The sequence below is a fragment of the Molothrus ater genome, chromosome Z, assembly GCF_012460135.2.
Source record: "Molothrus ater isolate BHLD 08-10-18 breed brown headed cowbird chromosome Z, BPBGC_Mater_1.1, whole genome shotgun sequence".
Taxonomy (NCBI): Eukaryota; Metazoa; Chordata; class Aves; order Passeriformes; family Icteridae; genus Molothrus; species Molothrus ater.
The window spans coordinates 25,694,738-25,715,582 of NC_050511.2; the positions used below are offsets into that span (position 1 = coordinate 25,694,738).

Here is a 20,845-nt window from a genome sequence, read left to right on the forward strand (position 1 = left end):
GGCTGTGATACTTTCTATACAGTATTGGTGACATTTATATTCAAAACCAATAATTTCAATTGTAAGTCTAGGAGTGTTTGTCACAGAGAACTGTGTTCCTTACAGTCAGTAGTTTGGGGAGATGTTGGGTTTTTCTTATTGTTGTTACTATTATGACACAACCTTTTCTTCTTAATTGTCACTCTTTGAGTGAATTTCACCTTTGTGGTGAAAGCAGTATAGATTCTTCATGTGTGTGAGAAGAAAACTAGATTTTTCCTGATAGTCTTTTTCTAAAAGGAGTAGGAGAGGTGAAGGGTGGTGGGTAACTATTTTCCTGGGAAAAGAAGAAAAATACAAGTACTGTATTCAAAAATCTGTTTATTTGGTTTCCTTCATTGCAGTTCACCTCGTCATTTCATTAAGTCAAAAAGGGGGGTTGCTTTATTCATAGTTTGCATTTGAAATAAAACAATGTGATAATGAGATGTTATAATGTTCCTTCATGAGACTGAAGCAGGCATCACCACCTTTTCTTGGTAGCAGTGTTCTTTTACCTACCCAATGAGGATCCTCAAATGTCCATTTTTAGTGAGCTAGCTGGTGACCCTCCCTTTAACCTAGAATAAGGACTTGTGTTGATACTGGATTTTTAAATGTTTAGGTCTTTAGCTTCTAGCTAGATAAGGCCTGTGACTAATGTCATCCTATTTCAGGTTAGGCATACAGATCATGTTCAGCCAAACTGACACAGACTAGTTCATATTCTTCACTAGTTCACTTCTTAGTAGTGAACTTCCATTGGAGTCTGTCAGGGAATGCATAATTCTGAAGTACTGTGAATCTACATGAAAAACTGAAGGACTATGAATCTACATGAAAAAGCTCCTCTAAGCTTTTTAGGAAACATTTAGCAGCCTTGAAGAGTTTTCCCAGGGACAAAGAGTGTACTGAGTGTGTATGTTGTTTGAGCCTTGGCTTTGCTTTTTCAGTCTGAACTAATTAGAATAAAGATTTGAAACATTTAAGGTAAATCTGTGGGATATTAATGAGATTGTCTGAAGGATTGCTGCTTTGTGCTTTGCGAATATTTCTAGGGAGATTCAGGGCTGCTTGGTGTAACCTGCTGGCAGAAGGTTGGAAGAGCAGCTTCACTGCAGTCCTGTTAGGTTGACTGCCTCTGGTTGGAAGGATTGATAAATAATGCAGATTGTTTTCAGGAATACCACTATCTGTTTAAAATACTGCAATACCAGGAATACGAATAAATTGCTTCAAACTTGCCATAGGCTCCTTATCGGTTGTATTGCTATTTCTTTTGTGATAGCTCTTAGGTCTATTTATGTATAAGCAAAGCATTTCTTTCATGCTGTGGTAAACTGCTTGTCCATTCATACATTATTTTGAAATTTATAAAATTTATCTAGGATTTTGCAATTCTTTGATCATACTGTTTTTTAAACTTTTAATGTAATAAGGCTTGTTCCTTATGCTTTACTCTTGAGGGTGCCTATAAATTCATCAAAAGGAGGAAGAGCATTTAGTGATACGAGGCTGACAACAATGGGCAGGAAAAAAAAGAAAAATTGTCAAAATAGCTAGGTCAATAAAGAATAAACTACACCCTAGCTGATAGTTACTGTTAGAAAGAGACTTTGTGAAGCTGTAGCTTTCTGTGCATGAATGTAGTTTTGAGCAATGCAATACCTACCCTGAAACTACTGAATAGTGAATTTTCTCCCTTCAGTTGTTGGTAGAGGAAAGTTACCCAGGTGATGTCCTGAGGCTTCCTAAATAACTGTGTAGTAGGTACTTCTAGACAAAATATCTCCTTTTCCAAATCTAGTCCTATTACTAAGCTTAAAGATGAAGAAAAAGGTGAACTTGTAACATTGAAGTGAACAGAAGTAAAAACTTAATGTGATATAACATGAAACAAGACTTGATACTTAAAATATCCTTAAAATCTCCTGCTCAGCCTTGGTGTTTGACTGTGGTTCTGTAGTGTAGTTTCTCCATATCCGATCATTTAGGTCTGTTTTGGGGCAATCATCAGACATGCGTTAGTGGTGTAAGAGCTCTGTGCAAATCTTGAACAAAAAATGTTATGCATGAAATATGAATTCATGTGGAGGTGGAGAGAGCTTAATTTAGAAGAATTAATTTTAGCATCAAAGCAATCAAGTTAAATTAGTTCAAAATAAAAGATGGGAAAGTCAATAAAAATTAAAATAGAATAGGGGCTGATGTAGGATTTTTTTCAGGGAGTCTGCAAACCAATTTTCTGCTTGCTTAAGATTCTCCCTCAGCCTTAGACTATGCTCTGTTATAGTTGTCATGTCTAATTTTTTAACCTGTCCTATTACTGCTTTTGATAATTGTTATCTTATAGTACATATACTACTTGAGTTTTTTATTTCAACACAAAAGCAATGTGTTCCCTCTGTTTTTGAGTGTAGGCAGTTAATGTGTGTGGCATTTCCTATAGGACTGGTAGGTTTACACATGAAATTTTTACAAGATCTATACAAAAAAGGTGAAGGCTAAAATGGCACTCAAAGAAGAGATGGGAAAATAGAGTTCTGTTCATTTGTTAAAGGAAATTTTTGTCAATAATGATTGCTTTTCCGGGATTGTTTTCTTTGACACTGATTTATGAGCAATGCCTCTCCGTCCATTTAAAATGTAGATGATTTTCCCGAAGGCTTGTGGCTTGAAATGACAAACAAAGGGAGAGTTTTGGGTGACAGCCTTCCAGTTTCCAAGCTAAGCCTGCCTGGAATCCATTTGATCATTATGCACTGTAGCTGAAAAAATGTGCCTGGGAAGAAAAAAACATGGCATTGTTAATATGCTTCCCAGCCCTGTATTACTTGTGTAAAATGTGGAGTTACTTTGGATTTGTTCCACTGAGATAGTTTCTTCTTGGTTTGCAGAGATATTTCCTATTATATTTATTCATTTTAAGTCTCTTTACATTTTGTGTTGGGACTTCGTAGAATTTTAAGTGGATGAGAAGTAATCTGGGACTCTCCCTTCTGTTGAAAATATATGAACATGCAGACCCATGTTTCTCTCTAGTTTTAAAGGAAGAGAGATAGGAAGTGTAGGGATGTGTGATCATTACAAGATGCTTTCTCATTAGGCCAGGTACAGGTGGAGAAAGGAAGGGTCTCTTCCTTCTGAGAATAGGAGAGAATGAGGAAGAGAAAAAAGTGTGTCTTGTACAAGGATGGCTTCTGGGAGTATCAGGAATTGGACTGGCCCTTAAGAATGCCACAGAGTCCAAAATGGAACTTGTGATCAACAAAGAATGGGAACCGATGTGCTGAGCTTGTTTTCCCTATATACCTACCAGGAAGAGCAGAGCAGAGCTCTTCCTCATGGTCACTTCTATAGCACTTTCTCGTCTGTAATGCAGCAAATTTCCCTTCATCATCTTCCTCATTTGTGACTATCCCCAAAGCAATGAAGTGCCCCCTCTATCAACTTAGGAAAAAGAATGCAGACCTGGGGGTCTGGTTCTGTTTGCTCTCAAGTTTGCTGCATTACTTCCCTTGAGAAGACAGTGTATGTGAAAGCAACTAGAGTGCATTACCACTTGATGGCACAAACAAAGTTGCAAGACTCAAATGAGTTGGGCAGGAATTCAGCTTTTCTGCAGTGTGTGAGTGCACCAATATAAATAAGTCAGGCTTGCTGTAGTAGTACAGCACCCCATGAAGCACTCTCAGCGTCTGTTAAACTTTTTTATTGTTTAGTTTCTTTCACACAGCATGAGTACCCCAGCACTGTTGAAAATAATGAGCAGCAGGGCTTTATGCAGTAACTTAGTAAACTGACAATGTAGCCCAATGTGCTGGCCTATTTGTGAGCAAGAGAATGTACTTGTTTGGCTAAAAATGTTCTGGTTGCCTTGTACTGAGGCTGTACACTCCCTTGTCTTCTAAGTTATAATCATTTTGCAAGTACAAAGCAACTGTTAGTGAAAATCAAGTTTCTGGACTGCATAATCTGAAAAGCTTTCAAAAATAAAAATAATTCTCTAGAGTATTGCATAGTGTGCTGTTAGATTCACAATGACCTTGATATTTCAGGCTCTCCCTATATTACAAATATTTCTGGTTTTCTTCCCCATGGAGACTGATGTTCTCAGTTCAATGACTGGAAGAATGACCATATTGATTCTTTAGCCATTAACATTAAAGTGTACCAACAGAGAACTTCTCTGAGAGTTCCTTCTTGTCTTTTCTGAACACATTGTAAGAATCTTGGGCTTCTCTGGTTTTTATTAGTTCTCAGAAAAATGAATTTCAGCACTAGGCATCTGCAAGATAACCTTCTGGTCTCTCCATTAAACACACAGCAGTTGCTAGAGACTTCCTTTATTTAATTTATTCTGAATCCTCTTTTTTTTCTGTAGTTTTAACTTCCTTCTGTCTTTTCATCTGTCCCTGAACATATTGCCTTGCTTAATTATATCCTGTTTGGTGGACAAAGAGAAGGAGGAGGATGTTAATCCTTGTCAAAATGATGAGCAACCTCCTCTTTTTCCTGATTCCATTTCAAATACAAGTGCCTGCCACAACATTTGGTTGATTTGTCTAGGATAACTGTAAAAAACAGATACTCTGTTGGTTTCTCTTCTCTGCTAGTACAATAGAGACAGAGCTTATCTCAGCATTACATGAATCAGAAACAGTTAAAAGTTTGCAGTGCAATTGTTTCCTTTTCACTGCCAATTCTCCTACCACATAGTGGATTAATGGACATGTCTTGTGTTGAGGGATCTTGTACATGCGTTTATATTGCGTTCATGCACCAGCCTCCTCTCTTCATTCCCATGCAACTGACTTGTAATTAATTGTTAGAATTAACTAGAAAATTACTTTGTTGAGAAGCTCTTTGCTTTTCTTTTGCATCGCACCTAGGGCAGGCAAGACCTGATCTGAGCTTAAAGATCAGTATAAAGATCTTAATAGTAACATACTTGCAATAATTATATCTGAAAGATCCAATGGTTATCATACACACACACACGCGCGTGCGCGCACGCATGCAAAAAATCAGTCCCAGCTCTATAAAAGCTGGTGTGCAGATTTTTTACAAGGTTTTATGGCATGCCTCTGGATTTTGTGCATATTGATTCCAGCAATGAGTGTTGACTGGATCAGCTTCATTCTGTTTCTAGGCCGTATTGTATCCCTGTTAGGCCTTTTGCTGTCCAAATCCAATTTTACTTTGAAACCTAGAAGCTTCCATTACAGTAAGCTTTAGCAATCCCAAGATACAGGGAGTATTGGAGTGCTCTCTCGCTGTGGTGTACTCAAGAGAATAAACAGAGCTGTGAAAAAAGTTGGATATTCAAATGCATTAAAAACAGCTGGTTGGGTTTTTTGTTGTTGTTTTTTGAATACTTGCTTTTCATTTGCAAAGATTGTATCAATAGAAGGCCTAAGTTTTTGAGACAACCAGTGTCATGCTTTTTGAAAGATAGGTCTGTTGTTTTCCACTTGTGAAACAATATTAACCATTTAATGAAACTTTAAAATATGTTGGCAGCATTATTACTGGGTGCTGGTGTTCCAGCTTGACCCTTCTTAAGTAGCTGGTGAGAATCTGTAGCAATTGGATAATTTTTCATCAAAATATGATTAAATCCGAATTCCTGTAACTGATACTTCCTGAAAGCATTTGTCCATGACACAGGACTTTGGTGAAAGCAAATATACATTCTTGCTGCTCTCAGTATTTGAAACCCAGAGAGAAGAAAATGGAAAGTAATTATAGTACCAGAGCGGATGCTTGTAATTTAATATTCAAAGCATGCTTTTCTTTGCTATTAAATTTTTATTTAATGGGGAGATTTCTATGCCACTTACAAGTACTTACATTTAGATTATGTAGTTGTTTAGCTTCACTTTTGGCATGGCTGTCTTTGTTTTGAAGGCTCTCTAGGCTGCAGTACTTTTCCAGACTTGGTCATCTGTGTAGCCCTCAGTGATAGACAAGAGATTTACTGAGGGGAAAAGAGGGTTGGTGGCCACATTAATCTGATAAACGTTCTGGAAAGCATGCTCACTCAGATGGAAGAGTCTACCCTGCCTCTAAATGGTGCTGCATCTTGGCTTGGGGCTGTGAGCATCTGCACGTGAGCTCAGCTCAGTCATTGGTGTACTTTACAGAAAGTGGCAGTCACTTCTGTGCTGGGGACTGAGATCAGTTTTCATTTGAATTGAGAAAGACTGCATGCATCTCTTCACATGTGGGTGTGAAATTCAGCTCAGGACCAAGGCAGCAGCTCCTACCACTGAACTTTCAACTGATGCTTGAATGTTTACCAAAGCTGAAGTTCCATGTGCTTTTTGTCACCATTTGTTCAAATATGGAGCAAAGTGCATGTGTCTGAATTAGGATGAAATGAAATTAAAAGTATTTAATTTTACAAATTGGTCAAGCACTGGAGTAGGTTGCCTTGGAAGACTGCTGAAGTCATGGCATGAGGTGTCTCAGAATAGATTAAACCGGTGCAGGGAGGCAGGGAAAGGCTTTCCAACAGAGTTTCCCTGTGCATGAGGTATGCCTCACTGATGAAGCATTTCTAAGGCAAATGGAGCATGCAGCAGCCCAGGGATGACCTGTGCTGAGGCATAATGAATTCTTAGCTGGTGAAGTGAGGCATGATTTAGAGAGGGTGAGAGACACCAGATTACACATTTCCAAAGATTCAGATGCAGTTATATTTTGATGTAATTCTGGTACTGCTGATGTCATCAGTTGTAGCTTTGATAAGCCCGGCAACATTATACATCAAAATGTTATACAATACAGTCTTACAGAATCACAAGGACAAGGTCAAAAAATACTACAGTATTTATACCAGTCTCGGTTGGCCTTCATAAATACACCAAAATGTTATTTTTTGGAATTTTTTTTTCCAAGAAAAAAGCAGTAGACTTTCTGGAAAGTGAGAAGTTTAAATAGTGAAAAGGTCAGATTCCCCTTTGTACATACTATTAATGTGTCAAAGTTTTGTTTCTCTTACTTGAAAGGGCTATCTGGTGCTCTTTAGAGAGTGGTGATTGACTGCCAAGTCAAGCATGGAGAAATTTATATCTGAGTTCATGAATGGTGAGGTTTTGAAACTCATAGTTGTGTTGATTACAGAATTTGTTTCTGTGATAGCAGAGTCATATTGTCACCAGAACTTTTTGTCATCTTTAGGTTTCGACATAGCCCAAATTCCTGGTACTTGAGAGACTGGACCATTCACAGCTGGATCAGACAGTGCTTAAAATATGGCGCTCAAGATAAGGCCTTATACACAATACAAAACAAGGTAAGTTTTACCAAGGAAGAGACACAAATATATTTCATTGGCTTTTGATTCAAGGGTGGCTTGACAGGAATTTCTGTTGCAGCCAGGGCCTGTAGACTGTGGTTTTAAATTCAGGTTTCTTCGTCAAATAACAAATTACTATTGCACTTGAATTTTAGCAATAGCCTTTTTACATCCTCGCTTTTAAATAGCTTTTAAATCCTCTCTTTTCCCAGAAAGCTCTTTGGTTTTAAATAGTGTTGGTGTCCAAAACATGTTAATTGCAGGGGAGGCATAATAACGTGATAGGCAGTGCTATTCCTTGTCTGAAAGGCTCAGATAAAATACTAAAACAAATGCAGTTCATCAGAAGTTGGAGGGCCTACATCACAGGAGCCATGCTAATCTCTTGTGTTGCTTATATACATTGCATCAGTGTGGAGTGTCGTGGTTCTGCTCTTTCTGGTATCTGCAGCACATTTGCACACAACTTTTTTCCCTTCTTTTCTTCAGGTTCAGTATGGAATTTTTCCAGATAATTTTACATTCAATATTTTGTTGGATTGCTTTATAAAGCAGAAGAAATATGAAGGTAAGAAAACACATGCCAATACGGCATCCTTAGTTGTATGCTCTTACATTTACAGAGCTTTTCTTTAAACTAAAAACTTGTACCAATATTTTTTCTGAATTCATCATAAAACACAACTTCACCTTCCCTTGAAGTATTTTCTGTGTGTTTTTTCTCCTTTTTTTGGGGATTTTATTAATTTTATAGTTTTGAAACTTGTGAGGTTCACAGTTTCTACTGGTATTAATCCTATTGCAAGTGTAAACCATCTTCTTCAGTTAAAAGTCTGACATATGTGTTAATGATATTATAGGACTTATTAGTGACGATTAATTAGAGTGTTACTAGAATCAAAGTGCATGTTGGTATTCATCTTCCATACGTTTAGCTGTTCAAAAAGCTACATATAAAAATTACTTGTGTGGGCTTTCTGTCTGTCACTGGGGGCGGCCAGCTATGCTGAATTGCCATACTGGGGCTACCTTTCATTTTTGACTGTTTAAGTGTTTCGATGAGTCCTCTCATGTTTGATGACAGATACTAATTTTGATGACTGATTTTAATTTCATGTCAGGTTTTCTAGTACTGTAAACTTGCAGTAAGCTTTCCTTTACATGAAGCTCTTTTAAAACAGATAACAGAAAGGAGCTGAAAGATTTTGCTAAACAACAAATTAATACGTGTTTATTTTTTTTTGAGACATACCCCCTCCATCTTTGAATTCCCCCTTATTTTATCCATATTTCTGTTCCATGTGAAACTGAAGATCTTTTTCCAAACTGTCCTTCTTGATTGGGAGTCTCACTGGAACGCCATATAGAGCTCCTCTAGAGCACTGTTTGCTGGATAGACCACTGTGGGTGATCTGTGATAACATTTCTTATCCTTTGTACTCTCCTGTCACCTAAGACTAATGAAGTTAAGCTGGTCTTCTCTTGTTTGTAATTAAAACACAAGAACAAAGAAATAATTTTAATTTTTTTTTTAATAATTGAAGAGCTAAGGAAAGAAGAGCCAATTGAAATGTCTAGAGCTAAGATGATTTTAAGAGCTCCTTGGCTGTAGTTTCATGCTATTCAACCCATTCTTCCTTCTTGCAATGTGTTTGAGCAACCCAAAGGAATAAGACTAATTCTATAGGTGTATTCTAGTTGCAATAAATGTTTCACTTCCTCTTCAACTATTTCAAAGCATACCACAGCAATAAAGCATCAATGAGCATGAGTGGGTGCAAAAAGAAGATGTGTATTGGAAGCTATAATAATTAAGTATTGTTTTCCTCCATAGATGCTATGTCAGTAGTAACAGAGATCATGCTCCAAGAAAGTTTTGATGAATTATCAACACAGCTTCTTTCTCTCTATGTTTTATACCAGTACCTGGCAGCCAAGTCTGAACGTACGGTAAGCTGACCACACTCAGAATGATACACAGAGCCTCTGCTTCCAAGTGTTGTGGTGCAGTCAATTAGACATTCAATCATGAAAATATTTTATATCCCCTAAGTTTACCTGGGGAAAAAATGCTCCATTTTCTCATTATATTTGCAACTGCAGAAGAAAGAAAGAAAGAAAGAAAAAGGAAAGAAGACACAACCAAGTATGAAAACCATCAAATCATTTGTCACCCCATTTGCTCCTTTCTCTGAAAGGGAGGGTGTGTAGGGATTTTCAGTTGTAATGTGTGCCCATTTGAAGGACATGAATTGATACTTCAGTTCAAAGCAGACTCTATCAAATGACCACCAAAAAATGTCACCTATTGTATATGACCCCATTAAGCTGGGTATTGCTCACCATTAGAGCTTGATAATGATGATGTTGCAGATTTATAAAGCATTTTCACTAGGTTTTTTAGTATCCCAATTGGCTTTGGGTGCATTGCTTCTTATTGCAAATCTTTTTTAAAATTAAATTTGTTACATTTCTCCTGTCTCCAGGGATTATGGGGTTATTATTTATAACTTGCTTGCTTAAGGCCAGAATGACAGTTCAGGGTCTTCGAAGTGGCATTATTCTACCTTTGCAGATGGGCCTCAGTCAGTAAAGGGGCTTAGTCAGATCTGCTATGATCTCTGTAGGAAGCTATTTTTAATGAAGTTTGGCTCAAGCCTTCAATAGCATGTTGTCATCTATATAGCAAATGCTTGAAGCCTCCATCTGTGTTACATGAAGCATCTTCCAAAATCCATTTTACAGTTGCCTTCAAGTTTTACCCAATTGGGTTGTAATTTGAATTTTCACCAAAGAAGAGAAAAGCACATTTACCGTTTTGGATATTTTCTTCATTGCCTAGAAATAAAGTATGCTTAGTGACTTGTATATGAAAAGCAAAGGGATGAAAACCTCATTTTTCCATTGTGTTTGTCTATGTTTGTATATCCGTACTGGGGAGATAAGCATTTGTCTGTATGTATAATGTTTCATGAAAACTGAATGTGCAGGCAGAGGTGGTGTGAACATAAGACATGTTCAAGATAAGCTTATTTATATAGCTGTGACGTATTTAATATACATTTTGAAGTAATCCCATCCAAAGACAGCAGTGAAATGATATTTTTATTTGTATACAGCATTCAAAGTACTATTCAACGCCTCATAATGCTCAGAAACCAGTTTTCTGTGTTTGGTTTAAGACCTAGGGGTAGACATAGGAAGAAGAACTTTCTTGGAAAATTTCAACCCCTCACATTTTAGTCTTCTGCAAAGAGAGTTGTTCCTCAGTACGATTTGTACTGTTCCTCAGGACAGATACGCTGTAACTGAACACTGGGCATATTTAATCATTCTTTATTGCTAAGATGTGATGAAAGCCATGCATGCTGTCTTTGCTGCCGTTTTCTATTTGTGTTTGTTAAAGGAGCACTTACTTAGTTGATGAATTATTTGCAGTGGGAAGAAGAGAGAAATATTGGAGCTTCGCTATTGCTTACGGGTCTAAAGCAAAGTAACACTGTGGGTGTTAGTTCCCAGCTCTATGGCTATGCATTCCTTGGTAAGTTTTACCTCCCTCATTGTCAGTTTTCCCCTCTTGTCTTCAGTGTCTGAATTAAATTGGAATCTTTGTTTTATTAAAATGTAATCAAGGAGATGGCAAAGGAAAAAAAGAAATAGTGGGAGGACAATTTCAGAGTTACAAGTGAACCTATTTTGTAGGCCTGGAGGGTAGAACTGATTTGAATTTGATTCATCAGACAGCTTCAGAACCAATTTTAGGGCTCCCTGCATGTTTGGGTTAGATGCTGAAAGAGAGAAGGTATTCTTAAATAAATAGCAGTTGGATTGGTTTGTTGGTTGACTGACAAATTAAAAAAAAATATCCTAAAGTACAGATTTCTATGACACACAATATAAGGTTATGGACAACTGACTCTTTTTCTGGTTAATAAAATATCTTAAGCCTTATGAGATGGGAGAGCACACCCTGGAAAACACTATGTTTAGAACTTCTACTAGTCACTGTAAAGTGAATGTTGGGGTTGTGAACAGCAGATAGCAGTGCCTTTGTCCTGTATCTGTTAAGAAGTCTTTGCTGTTAATAACTTGCTACATAGTATTAAAGAGAAGTTAGATCAGAGTATATTCAGAATTGAAGGGAAGGGAAATGGGCAAACAATTCTTGAATTTCTTCTGACTCTTTAGTGGAATATGGTATAGATAGGTTTTGTTCTTCTCTACAGAATGGCTATTTACTAGGAAGTATCAACAATTTGTTGTAAATTTTTGTTTCATTACTGCATTATTGAGGGTAATAAAAAGTGAATTTGTTCTTCAAATGTCACCTCAAAATATGATGTGTGTTGGCAGAGGTAGGATGCTGATTCGTATTTATCATGGCTGTAAAACAAAAAATTAATTTTCAGTCAAAAAGAGGGATAAATGTGAAAACTAATTTGAAAGCAGGATTTTTCATAGCACTGTAGTTTGTAATCCAGTGGAGATACTGTTACAAACAGGGACTTTGCTGTGCAGTTGGAATTCAGTTTGGAGAGTTTTAAATGTCATATAGATTGATGGAATAGTGCCTGTATTTCAGAAATGCGCTTCATTCTTGTCTGAGAGCAATAGTGCTTGGTCCATGACATTGATATTCAGTGGATCAAAAGCTATTTGCTGTTATGTCACGTATTCCAAAGTCTTGCCAACACTAATGGAACTGACCTCTGAGAGAGTAAAAGATGTCTACAGGCACAGAGTGGCCTCAAGCACCTCCGCTGTTTTACTGTAGCCATGGTCCATAGGCTCTGTCTGTGCACTTATTACCTTGCTTTTCCTAAACTGTTCTCTTCCATGTAAAGAGGGTATCTCTCATAGTTTTGTGTTATTATAGCCAGAGTGCAAATTGGATTGAGAGCTTGGACACAACTCCTGTAAGCTACACTTGAAGAAGTATTACCTGTTTTGCTGACAATAACAAAATCAAAGCCCAAGAGTGACAATTATTGTAAATTGCATCTACTACGATGTGATGTGTGTTTCCTCTGTTATGCAGGAGTTTCATGATCTCAAGTAATTACTCAGAAGAAAAACCACATTGCAAGTGGTGCAGTACATCACAGGTCCTGCTAAAATCAATGAACACCTTGTGGCACAGATTATCTTATATGAAGAACCAGAATTTCCTTTTTGCCAGGTGTCCTGTATTTCCTCTTGGGAAGCCTCAGCAGAAACAGGGGTAGTAAGCTGAGCACTTAGCCATAACATGAGCTGTTATGGGTGAGTAAACCCTAGAAACCACAGAGGTAAATCTTAGGGAATCAGATTTAGTGCACACATGCTCCACAGTTGGCTGAAAACTAAGGAGACATTTGTCTGAGATCTTCGGGCATCCTTCTACAAGCTGCTGTTACAAAGCCTGACAACCATAAACCTGGCCATTTACTCTGATTTCCATCTGGGCAAAATTTTTGGGTGAGGAGGAATGAGGAGGTACCAGAAACATGCACATAATTAGATGAAGTTGAGCAAAAAAAAAAAGGACATTAATAAAATTAGAGTCATGGAAATTCTATCAGAGCAACTTTGTATAAGTGTGTTGTTTTTACCACTGGAGCCAAGACACTTGCTGTTACTGCTAGAAACCAGAGCCAGCCTATACAAGCAAGTTCCATTAAGATTAAGATATTGAAACACTAACAATAAAGTGTGTTTTTATCACAGGGAAGGTGGAGTTGACAAAAGGATTAAGAGCTGTATACAATCTAATGCCACTGATGTGGACACCTGGGTATTTGAATAGAGCCTTGCAAGTGATGGAGAATGTGGCTTCATTGTCAGGGGACATCAAAATCTGTAAAGAGGCTGTAAGTATAAAGGCTATAACCCACTGAACAAGGGGAATTTCATACAAAACAAACATCAGTAAAACCTGTGAATTCTGTGCCTTGTTAATGAAAATATGCCCTGCAAATTTCAGAGGCCTTTGCAAGACAGAAGTAATGTTTAGAACAGAATCAGTGCTTAAGTTGATGAGCCAGTGATAATGTCTACTGGCATGTCCTTGGCAATGAGTGTGTGCTACTGCCACAGACCATTTAAGTTTTCTAAGCCTTGCCCTCCTTTTAGAGACACCTGTGTCTGTGTCAGAGGAAACATGTGGATGAAAAGACACCTTTGTTTCTCAAGTTTTTGAAACTACTCAGAGACATATTTCTTAGCAGTGAGATGAACTGTCACATCTTGCTCTTAAGGCTAATTGTATGTGTTCTGTGCCCTCAGATGATATTCTGAGTAGTACTGGTCCAAAAAGCTGACAAAATGATTTCTAGAAGGTTTGTACTGCCCTTAGTCAGGGAGGATGGCTAGATTCAATCCATTTATTAGGTTGGCATTACCTAAGGGACTTGGGGCTTAGAATCAGACAGCTTAGGAGTAACTTAGTTTGCCACTACCACATGGGCTGGAGCATAGTAACATCACTGAGGTATCTCCTTCTCATTACTTTTTCCTGAAGGTGTCCCTGATGATGGGAGCCTCCCTTTTGCTCATGTCACTGCTAAACTTGCAGTGTCCCCTGACAAGCAGAAGTCTGGGGCACTGCTCAGCAGGTACTCCTACCTATTGCTCTATTTTCTGAAGGTTCTCAGTATAATACTGGACAGTCCAAGACAGGTCACATCTGCGACTTCCACCAGTTTTGATTTACCTCTTCAGGTGTGTGGTTTTGGAGGTATCTTTCTTACTTCAAGTCTGAAGAACTCAGCTTAATATACTTGTGATTTTTTTTCCTGAATTCTGAGGAACTCAGGAATTCCTCATCTTGCTCTGGGTTGTAGATGAACATCCTGGTGTTGAAACAGGGCTGTATGTCTCTGGTACTGTAGGTCCATAGAAGATTCTATCTGTCTGCATACTGATACTCTAAAAATAGTAAATGCTATTAATACCTAGAAATGCTATCTGTATAGAGGTACTTTTTACTATTTTCAGTGAATAGCTAAGAACTTGTAAAAGAGGGTTCTTGCTGATTCTTTCCTAATGCTGCATCTCTGTACATACCCAGTTGTAGAGCCCAAAAAGCAATGCATTGACTGAGAGCCACACACTCCAAGATCCCAAGCACAGTACAAAATTCTTCCAAGATTGTCTCATTTCCTTTTAGAATTTGGTTTTCTGTTTAGCATATACAGAAGTCATCTCAAAATACAAGGTAATTCATTAAGTTGTTTGAATGCATGACAGTTGTGTTACTTAGACAGTTGTATTACTTAGTGAGTCCCAAACACTTGATTCTAACCATGACAAATTTTATTGTTCAGATTGATGCCTTGGAGACCATTTTGCAGTTGGTCCTTGAAGCTAAACCTGATGCAGAATCTGCTGAAGAAGCCAAAAAATTAGAGCAGAAGTCACAATGTGCAGAGTCAGAAGAAACAGAGCAATCTAAAATACCTCAGTACTACAGCCGATTCAAGGTAAGACAGTTTAATTTCTCTAAATATTCTAAGCTGTGGTACATCGCTGTGATGCATACTAGAAAATACAGATGCTGACTTACTATGGCTGGTAGACTGACACCCTTTCAGTGCATCAGGAGTTCTGTTCGGCATTTTTGAAACTAATGTCACCTTACATTTTCACTTCTCCAAACATGAAGCAGCAGCCTACAAAGACATAATGCTCAAGGCTACTTGTCTTTTGTCTGTCTGCTGGAATTTTATCTTCACTTTTCATACATGAAAATGATAACTCCAGTCCTGTTTGCAAAAGTATGTCTTTAGAGAGCCATTATCTGACCTTGTGTGGGCTCTTGCTCATTAAAATAAATTGTAATGGGTGTGAGACTGCCCTGAATTTATTGTCCATTTGTGTACATTATAATTATGTTGTATGGATGGAATATACTTTCAGACTGGAGAATTAAATCAGGTTCATATCACCTTCCTTTTATCTTTAGATTGTTATCATGTTGATAACATTAAGAAACACAGAAGGCTGTTCATTAGGACACATCTATATAATAAGTGCATTTAATTTGATCATCTGATTTTATTTGATCATCTCAAAATTAGCTAAATGAGATAATTTTACATTATCAACTCTGATTTGTGCTGTGGTAAAAATCAAGTACTTCAGGTTGAAACTTAGCTGGCTTACAGTTCCAGGAGCAGTGCTCTTTCCATAACCCATCAGTTTCCATTGTTTCTGCTGGATGGCTGTGACCTTGGACAGTTGTGCTGGATACAGACTGTTCTAAAGAAATTTCGAAAGTTAAAAGACTAGTGTCCTATGGTTTCAGCTCACACATGCATACACTTCTCCTTTGATTTTTACTTATGTAACTTTGCCACTAATCTTTAGATATTAAACTTGTGTTGTAGGCAGTTAAAACTTTTTAATTGAAGTGTTTGGGAATCAGTGGGTATTCAGCATATGGTAATTAATGCCTGGATGAAATTCAGTGAATTAGGTAAACACAAGCGTCCTTTGAAGAAGGGAGTGAGAAGTTTTTTATGTGTCTCTTATTGTCTATCCATTGTCTAGCCTTGAAGAAAATAATGCAGAGTGCTCACAATTAGGTCTGAATATCAAATTGGGGACTAGTGCCAAGAACCTAGTTTTCTTCTCTGCTCAACCTTTCCACAAATTTCATAATTAATTCCAATTCAGACATTCCCTGGTGTGGCAGTGAGTGACCTTTGGCCAAAAAACTAGTCCCAGTGTTTAAAATCTGACCAGGAAAGTCTGAATATTAGAAAGACCTAGCCACCATGTGACATCTAGACATCCAGCAGTGATAAGCCAAAATCTCTGGTTGTGTGAATGAGAAAATGAGCTCATGACTTAGAATGCCATTTCAGCCAAGCCTGAAGGAGTACCTAGATTGTTCTGTTAAATCCATTAGGCCAGCCACAGCAGCTCTTCCCAGTTGTGCCCTGGGACACTTAAAGGTGTAGTTCATGGTGCACTACAGATCCTACAAGTGTGAGGGAAGGTGGCAGCTCTGAGTCAACCTAGTGATGTGTGCATTCCTGGCTGCTGTCCCAGCACAGATCATCTGCCCCTTCTGTGTAACCCCAGCAGAGGGTTTGCACTTCTGGTGCTGAGAAAAATTCATTTGCACTTTGTCCAGCCCTGCATTAATTAGCCGGGATGCCCCAGTCTTTCTCCTTGACCTTAGATCCAATTGCTTCTGCCTCCTGCACTCCCAATTCTGCTTCACAAATCATACACCTCAGAATGCAGGCAAAAGCATATGGGTTTGCTTCAGACATACACATGCTCCTCCGTGGTACTCCATGGAATGGCCTCTGTGTTTCGTACCAACCTTCAGAACAACCATTTTTGAAGTTCCTGAAAAAGGCATGGAAGTCTAAAAGATACGGATACTTGTCTTTGCTTCCACTAAAAAAAAAGAGGACCTGAGGGCATTTGGCTCTTTTCAGAAAAAGAAGAGCTTTTAGAGCTGTAATCTAGACTCTGACATTCATTTGGGTTGTAATTACCTGTTTTCAGATGTATGCTGAGGCTCACTGCTCACTATAATGTTCTTCAGGCAATTCTTTCCATCTGTGTCAATGATCAGTAGGCAGCAAACATTTTGTCACATAAATGCTGGGAATACCTTCTCCAAAAGCAATGCACCCTCTTCCCTAACTTGTCTGCATGCAGAGCTGTGGAGACTGCTTATAAAAATTATGATTTAACCATTTAAGGAAGTGCTCTTTTGGTACCTGTGGGACATACAGCCTGCTTTCCTAAATCAATATTATGAATGTAGAGAAGAGCAGGAAGTATTCCAGGATACCAGTGATACCAGTAATGGCTTAGGAAACAAGACCTTCTAGTTTACAGTTTATTGCCTTTCTGTATTTCAATTTCCTGTGTTTTAAGTTCAGCCCTTTTTCAGCACATCCTTGGTAGAGTTTAATAGGAAGAGTGGGAATGATCTAAACTAGTTACATATCTAATCTATGAACATAGTTGTCAAGTTTCTTCCCCAAACCCAAGCTGTACAGTCTGTTCAGTTTTCTCACTGATGCCTTGTGTACCTACTGAGACTAATACACCTAAATAATTTATTGAGTTTTGTTTTAGTCCATTGGCTTTGAAGACATTGGCTTTGTCTTCATTCTTTATCATAAAATCAAAAAAGAGACAGAACCAAATACGCAAGCCACTCAGACCTGCTGTCTAGTATTTTAAAGTCTTTAATCTGCTGTCTGTCCAGTGCAGACCTTCAAGGTAAAGCACAGCAAAGCCTGCAGTTGTGTTGGCTGAGGGAGAGAGAAGTGGAGGGCCTGAGAGGGGACGTAATAGTTTCCTGCCTAAGAACAAGGCAGAGCTTCCAGGTAGGAGCTGAGGGGATATGCATTTTCTGATTATTGCCAGTGTGAGCCTGGATAAGAGGAACACTGTGGATCAGCTGCATAGTGCATAAACTTTCAGTGATAACTGGAAGTATGGATATCTGCATGGCTCTAGAACTGCCATTTTGTTTGGAGGAGAATGATCCTCACATTTTCGTACCATTGTACTACAATGCAAAATGAGTTTCACTCAAATGAAGAAAATACAGATGTACCTTTCATTAGAACACATACTTACTTTAAACATTTTTGCAAGTGCTGGACTGGGTAAAGTGTTTTATTTGAAAGAAGAATTGGAAAAATGTGTTTTCACCTAATGAGTGAACAAGGCATAAAGAATTTTCCAGTGCTGTATTATCTTCTCCTTAGTTGTGTATCTGCACTTTCAAGGCAATTAATCAGAATGTTAAGGAGCCATCAGACAAAAGATCACAGAAAGCCAGAAATAGTATCACTGGATGATTCATCATCTTACGTGTATTAACATTTTATGCTGCAGGAAATCTATATAAGTAAAAGCTTATAAAAGTAAAAGAAAGAAAACTGGAGTTCCTTTCTGAGGCTTTGCTTGTAGAACATCACTGAAAAAATATCACTTGCTGTAGCAGTGTTGTATAATCTGTGTAAGTGTAGTCACACCTAAGACACAGTAAGCTGGGAAGAAAAATTATGGGATTTATTTAGTATGCAGTTGGAAGGAGAACATTTGAAGTGATGTGCACCTGTTGGGAAGGATGCTGATGCAGGCAGTGTGGCTGAAATCTTGCAGTTGGTTTTGAGGCAAGACACAAACCCAAGGTGTCTAAGTAATATTTATTGTGGTTGACTGAAGAGCTGATCGTTGTTAATACCAGATAACTGAACTTGGAAAAAGAAGAGAATTTGAATAGTTAACGAAAATGAAATTTCATTGGTTCAGTTTTGTTGCTATAAAGACAAATGCTCTAGAGGTTAACATTTCAAGAAATGGTAGCAATTACCACAGCTGAAACACTTCTCTGTGATAGTAACCTGGCCTGTATAACAGCAGCAGCAATACTACTACTACTACTACTATTACTACTACTAATAATAATAATAATTCAGTGATATGTTGGTTGTAGAGAAGTATTTTGTGTCTGATTGTTTTATGATTGACTGGCTTTCACCTTGACACTCCTACCAAATCTCTTTTTTCTGACAGGAGCTGTACTCCAAACTGCATTCACTTGGCAAGGTTGAATCTGAAAGCCTGTTAACCCTGACCACCCAACTTGTCAAGCAGAAACTGCCAGAATGTGAAGTGGAAGACATTGCAAAATATGAGCAGAACCTCAAGAAGTGGGAAGAACTACAAGTACTTCTCATTGAGAGAGAAAGAGAGATGAGAGAACAGGCTAAGCAGGAAATGGAAGCTAGGAAGCTAGCTAAAGCATCTGCTTAGTACTGGAACTAGGAATGCAGTGGTATGCACTCCTCTGTCAATGAGCTGAAGTGCTTACCATTATTATTATTTCAATTCAATCATGCTGCAGGTGTGACTGCTGTATGCAAATTAAGCATCCCATTTTCTCTGTTTCCTGAAGTAAAGCACATGTGGTTTAGAAATCTTCATCCTGTATATGATGTGTTTTCTTTCTACTATTAACCAGGCAAGAGATGGGATAGAGACAACACAAAGAAACAAAGACATAAGGAGTAGCTTGCTTGTAATGAAAGGTCTAGAAGGGTGGAAAGAAGAAAAGGGAAGAATTTCAAACACGAGTTGTTTCTGAAGGGGTTTCTCACAGGAAAGAATGCCTTTGCTACTCTGAACTGCAGACACTAAGAGGATTAACATATATTGATTGGGTTCTTTTTCTTTTTCCCAACCCATTTGGAAAATTCAAGCTTCTATGTATGGAGTAGGAAGGTAGGAAGCCTAACTTTAGACTATTTTTAAAACCACAAGGAGTTTCAGCCTAGTGAGTTAGCACTTGAATATGCATTCAGATGTGTCTTTACTCTAAGGATGTTAGAAATTTCTGCATTTACTGGTGCTGCTTTGCTCTGTTTCTAGTCACTAGAGAAATGTGCAATCACCTCGGCACGCACCAAGGAGCCTCATACTGCAGTGCACTTTGCTTTTATATTCTGGGCACTGTTTCATGGGGTTTTTGACCTAATTCCCTTCACGGTCCCATGCCCCATTCTTCAAATCAGTAAAACAATGTAGTTATTCACAAGAGCACAGGGAAGTGGCAAGGCAAGGAAAGAATCATAGTGCATCGATTGTGGTTGTGGTGCATCAGCATCCATCTCTTCATACATTCCCACTGAATCTTGTCAGCTACAGCCAGCAACTTTTTGGAGTGCACAGTGGGGCAAGATCCTTTAAAACAGGGAGACCTGAGCAACAGCCATGCTGTAATTGCAGTTTGTTAAGGCAGCAGCACTGTTGTCTCACTATGCTTTACCACAGGGTCTAAATAAGCATTTAGAGTTTTATTGTGCATCTGTGTAGTTTTGCAGTGATAAAACTCACATCACAAACCCCACTGTAAATCCAGTAGGAACATGCTGCAGACCTGTGAACTTGTTTTAAGTGTAGGAAAGCATACATTAAATACACCAGACACCTTTCTTAGAATTCCCAGCAAACACACTCAGAGCCTGATTGCTCTTTCATGTCTAGGAAACCTGATACTAAGGTCCCTGACCCCATGTTGTCAGCATCTCCTGTAGTTTATCCCATAGAGCAACAAGAGAGTGCTGTCTCCAGACAGGTAAGTGGATGATTTTTTTGGCTTGCCTAGCAGTGGAGTTTCCTGGAAAACTTTTGAGAAAAGTCTCCTGAATTTTTTTTCTCTTTCTTGGTCTAAATGCTGTTGGATTACTAGGAGAAGTTAGGGAGCCGTAAGGAAGGGTAGAATGCCAAATACACTCTTAAGAACAATTTCCTTAAAACTAATCGTTTTAAAAAGGTCATAGTCACTCCTAATTGGGACACAAGAGAATGGAGTATCCCTTCCCTGACCACTATTTCAGTTATTTAGTTTCAGAACATGATCTGTAGCTCCAAAGGTTTTGCAATCACTCCTGCATCCAAATTCCTGTATGAGCTTCTTCTCTACAGGCATCATCTCTTGGGATCTTCACTACACCACAATTTTACACATTTCTCCTTGGTTATTGTTGGCCTCTTGGCAGC

At 38.3% G+C, this 20,845-nt stretch overlaps 1 protein-coding gene across 2 annotated transcripts in view; it reads left to right on the plus strand.

The window, feature by feature from the left end:
• MRPS27 (mitochondrial ribosomal protein S27) overlaps window positions 1-19,269 on the plus strand; it is a 42,862-nt gene extending 23,593 nt beyond the window's left edge. For both annotated transcript variants that reach the window (XM_036402890.2, XM_036402889.2), the window contains 7 exons: window positions 7,204-7,318; window positions 7,811-7,889; window positions 9,156-9,271; window positions 10,760-10,862; window positions 13,028-13,170; window positions 14,626-14,781; window positions 18,860-19,269. In XM_036402890.2, coding sequence (XP_036258783.1) covers window positions 7,204-7,318; window positions 7,811-7,889; window positions 9,156-9,271; window positions 10,760-10,862; window positions 13,028-13,170; window positions 14,626-14,781; window positions 18,860-19,099 — 952 coding nt within the window. In that variant the 3' untranslated portion in view covers window positions 19,100-19,269. The remainder of the gene's footprint in view (window positions 1-7,203; window positions 7,319-7,810; window positions 7,890-9,155; window positions 9,272-10,759; window positions 10,863-13,027; window positions 13,171-14,625; window positions 14,782-18,859) is intronic.
• Window positions 19,270-20,845: the final 1,576 nt, after the last annotated feature.